Below are 4813 nucleotides of genomic sequence, written 5' to 3'. Positions count from 1 at the left end.
CTCATGCCTATAGTCTTAGCTTCTCAAGAGACTGAGGTTAGAGGATCACTTGAGCTCAGGAGTTTAAGGTTGCAGTGAGCTATGATCACACCACTGCACTCCAACCTGCGTGACAGAGCAAGACCCTGTCTCAAAAAACAATGACTTGGGAATTTTTTTTATTTTCCTATGAATCTAGAGCAATGCAAATAGTGTAAAATATGCCTATTCTTCAAAAGTTTGGTAGAAGTTTTAGAAAATTGATTTTTTAAATACCAGAATAATAGGCTGCTCCTCTATGGGCATATAGCCTATTATTTTGTCTTAGTTATAATTTATTCCATGGTAATAAGCTCTACTAAAATGAATCTATTGAGCTTAAAAAATGATTAGCAGCGCTTAATAGGTTTACTCTTAGATTTTACATTGTTTATTGTGGACAGTTTCTAAAATATAAGTTTGATATGTAAATGAATGCAAGGACCTTGGATAAGGGAAAAAATGAAATTGTAATGGGGGCAGTCATTATCTATTAATTTAATGATCCTTGACAGATATTTACACATATATAGGACATTTATGTATCAATTACAGTGCCAGATAAGCCACTGACTTACTGCACAGATTTAAGCAAGTGGTTTTCCCTCTCTGGGATTCTACAAAGGAGACAGCAATGGATTCCTAAGCAAAGCCTATCATGGGAGCAAGGGATAAGAGTAGAGAAAAGGCGTTGACCTTGGTCCTGAATTATTGTGTTTGTGCTGCTACATGATTGTCCTAAACCCAAAACATGGGAAGAAATGCAGAATCTATTTCCATTTTAAATGTTTTGTTTTCCATCTTGACCTAGATTTATATTCTTTTCTCATATTTACAACCACCACTCCTCTGGAAAATCTGGCAAGGGTAGGCAGATTTTTGGCTGCTCTCTGGTGCAGTGTATGACTAGTTTGACTAGATAAAAGGTTTCCAATCTAGATTAGCATAAAATCATGAGAGTAGTTTGAGAAAAGTGCATATTGCAAGCCACTCTTCCCAGGTATTCCAACTTGTTATGAGTGGAGTAGGAACTCAGATATGTGTCCTTTTAAAAATGACCAGAAACACTGATGATCAGCCAGAGTTGGGAACTACAAGAACAAATAATCTTCAAGGGAAATAATGTTCCTGGATTCTATGTGTGGTACTGCCTTAGCCACTGGGGTCAGTGAGGGTTCATTTCTAAACCGCTTATCAGCAAGAGGATTGTAACATCATCACGTCTTATCTATGGGTTTGCAGAGCACTTTCAGGATTTTACAAAACAAATAAAACAGTTTAATCTCCCTTTATCCTGACATAGAAACTGGCTGGTGCTGAGAAGACAAACCATAATTACCTGAAAATAAAAGTTGCTGGAGTTCCTTTTTATGTGGAAGGCCTTTCTTGGAGTACACCGGTCTGTTAAGAGGAGGCCCACTAGATAAACTCAGCTGACATTCAAAATCTTCAGACAACTCTAGAAGATCTTAAAAAAGAAAATTCACATTATTCTGATATGTTAATCTCTTCATACTGAAAGAGGCCTTATCAGTAGGTGGAATGTGTGACTTTCTAAATAGTGTGACTTGAGAGATAATATCAAAATAACTCTCCACTCACTCTGTTTAGATAAGTGCCTTTATTGCATATCAAGGTTGCCAAAACCCACCCTGAAAAGCCATTATTTGGAAGTTTAAATGTATTTCTCCATTCAGTATAATTCTTCGTTCTCTGTATCTGGACAGCATTTTGTTTGCACACCTCTTATGATACCTAGCACATTCTTTTAGTACTGCTGTCTGTGCATGTATCTTATTTTACATCCCCTCTCCAACCGTCACCACCTCTCCTGAACCCAACTCTCATCCCTGTTGAATATCATCTCATCACTGATTTGCAATTACCGTTACTCACACTTAAAAAATAGCTTAGAGCTTGGGCACAGTAGCTCATGCCTGTAGTCTCAGCTACTCAAGAGACTGAAGTGAGAGAACCACTTGAGCCCAGGAGTTCAAGGCTGCAGTGGACTATGATCGTGCCACTGCACTCCAGCCTGGGTGACATTCTGACACCTATGCTTATTCCTGATGTTAAAATGAGACACTGTGTGAAATCAAAGGACGTTATAGAGTGCATTAACTTTTTCATGTGCTTTGGAGATTGGAATCAGCTTTATAACATCTCCTTTCCAAGTACACATCCACTTTACTCAGAAGACTGTGTCCCAATTTTTATGTTCTCTCTGTATTTCTGCAGGCTTAGGGTGTTCTCAGGTGTTCCAGAGACACTGAGATAGCCCACCAGCCCGCCAAATTATAGCATGATGGGGTATATACAGAAATATGTTTGGGAAGCAGTAGTGATGCAAGGCAAGAAATATTTTCAACTGTTAGGAGCAGAGGGGTAGAGCAGATTTTAGCTGCTGGCATAGAGCATAATGGGTACATGGTGATGAGTGGAAGAAAAGGCAAAATATCAACAGGATAAACAGAGACACAGAACAATATGAAAGGGTGCTGAGGACAAACCTTGAATACACCTCTATCCCCATGATCCTCCTCACCCTGAAATACTTTCTGTTCTTTTGGTTTTGAGACAGGGTCTCACTCTCACCCACGCTGGGGTGCATTGGTGTAATCATGGCTCACTGCAGCCTCAAACTCTGGGGCTCAAGTGATCCTCCTACCTTGGCCTCCCAAAGTGCTGGAATTATAAGCGTCAGTCACCACGCTTGGCCCTGAGCTGCTTTCAAATTTTCCTGAGCTACAAAATCAACAATGTCCTCAAGGATCAAGAGATAAACTACGTCTTAATTTAGGCAGTGTACCATTATGAGGTGATAGCAAACTTCAATCCAAAGGGCTTTTTTTTTTTTAGACAGAGTCTCCCTCCATCACCTAGAGTGCAGTGCAGTGACACAATCTCGGCTCACTGTAACCTCCTCCTGCCAGGTTCAAGCAATTCTCCTGCTTCAGCCTCCCAAGTAGCTGGGACCACAGGCACGCACCACCACGTTTGACTAATTTTTCTATTTTCAGTAGAGACAGGGTTTCGCCATGTTGGTCTTGAACTCCTGCTCAGGTGATCCACCCAACTCGGCCTCCCAAAATGCTGGGATTAGAGGCGTGAGCCACTGAGCCCAGCCCAAAGGACTTTTAGTACTTCAAACAAGCAACCCCAGAAAGCAGTACTATGCTGGTGATGGTTTAATAAACAGATCTAGTTGAGAAGAGATCCCTCGTTCATAGCCAACTGCCAGTTTCTGTGTTATAAATCTTCCCACCACAGACAATTTCAGGCTCCTAATGGATTATCACTAAATACAGAGTTGGAAAGCAATGCACAGTAGCACTCCATTTTATAGTATTACCACCACAAAGATACAATAGATGTAAATAATCTCTCAAGCAAAGATAATAGTAAAATGTAGCAAATAATTAGGAAGTGGTGAGTTTGAATTTATTACATTTGTTTCTGATACAATTTATTTAGGTGCAAGTATATATAACCTAATTTTTAGTAATAACTATGTTTAACAACTACCTCAAAAATTCCTGAAAATTTAATAATTGATTCTAAAGCCAGTAAGAGCCATTCCAGTACACCACTGCAAGGGTGGCCATTCTCAAATAATTTTCTGTTGAGTTACGAATGTAGAAAATCACCACTTATAGACACGTGAGTTAGGTTTCTAATCACCCAACAAAATTTTCTCATGTATGAAAAGTAGGATACTTGGGGATTCAAAATAAAGTGTTTGGTGGATGTAAGATATTCAAAGTCATAGGCAGCAAAGGAAAATTTAATATGGGAGGTCCCAAGGATGTAGAAAGGACAGGGAGGGAGGAGCTTTCTCCCTCTTACCTGGATCTGTGTCTGTCATCATGCCTACCCATTTCTCAGTTGTCAAGCTACAGACGTACTTGTCCTCCACTATCCATGAATTGGGAGCTTCAGAGAACACTGCACAGCAAAATGGCTCTACTCTGATCATACAAGCATAACCATATAGCTCTCCCCTAGCTAACACATTCACAATTTTGAGTGTGAAGGTTATCTGGCCCTGGGCTTGGCAAAAATGAACACAAGGTAGTTTGTGTATTGTTTTTACTATTTCACTTCTCAAAGAGTCAGGGTTAACATTTTTTTTTGCACATCCCAGAACTTTCTTACTCTTATCATCCACTCCAATAAAAAGATAGCCTCCATCAGTGTTTGCAAATGCAGGGACGTATTCTGGAATTATCTTTTTTACATATTCTTGGATGTGTTTTGTAGAGAACCGTTTAAACTCTACTGATTGAGACTCAGGAAAAGGCAGGATTTCACCATATTCGAGATAGTCTTTTTGGAAAATTGGGTCAGCAGGATCTGAGTTAGGGAGCTCTTGGTGTATACCCTTGTGAACTTTGTGAAAAGGTCCTTCTTCCAAGATTTTTGCATTTTTCTTTTTCTTCAGGAAACAAAATGCCTCTCTTGAGTTCATGAGAAGTATAGATGTCTGAGATCTACGGCGTAATGCAGAACGGAGGCTGCAAAGGCGGGGCTTGACAGAGCCATCTTCAGATAAAAGGCCACTGCTCCAAGATTTAACAAAAATGTAAAAACACCTTCCTTGTTGCTTGGTCTCAAAGAAAGCCTGCAAATCTGAAGACTGAATAAGCTCTCTCAAAGATGTTTCTAAATCCAGCCCCATGTCCACGAGATGCTCATCCTTCTTGGCCATCCGAATCACTCCTCCTCCTGAGTTTAATAAAGCACACGCAGCCCGTAAAACTCTCTCCTTCTCTTGGTCTCTCTGAACTTTCTGCAG

General features: G+C 40.0%; 1 protein-coding gene across 1 annotated transcript; it reads right to left on the bottom strand.

The window, feature by feature from the left end:
- Positions 1 to 1357: 1357 nt before the first annotated feature.
- LOC105541893 (schlafen family member 11-like) lies at positions 1358 to 4813 on the bottom strand (the record flags this gene model as incomplete). The annotated part of the gene is made up of 2 exons (XM_011983159.1): positions 1358 to 1486; positions 3865 to 4813. Coding segments are annotated over 2 exons (1078 nt in total), but the record flags the coding sequence as incomplete, so codon positions are not given.

Source organism: Mandrillus leucophaeus, unplaced genomic scaffold (assembly GCF_000951045.1).
Source record: "Mandrillus leucophaeus isolate KB7577 unplaced genomic scaffold, Mleu.le_1.0 Scaffold2467, whole genome shotgun sequence".
In the NCBI taxonomy this organism is placed as follows: domain Eukaryota; kingdom Metazoa; phylum Chordata; class Mammalia; order Primates; family Cercopithecidae; genus Mandrillus; species Mandrillus leucophaeus.
Note: the sequence above shows the minus strand (reverse complement) of the source record. Positions and strands in the feature narration are given on the sequence as shown.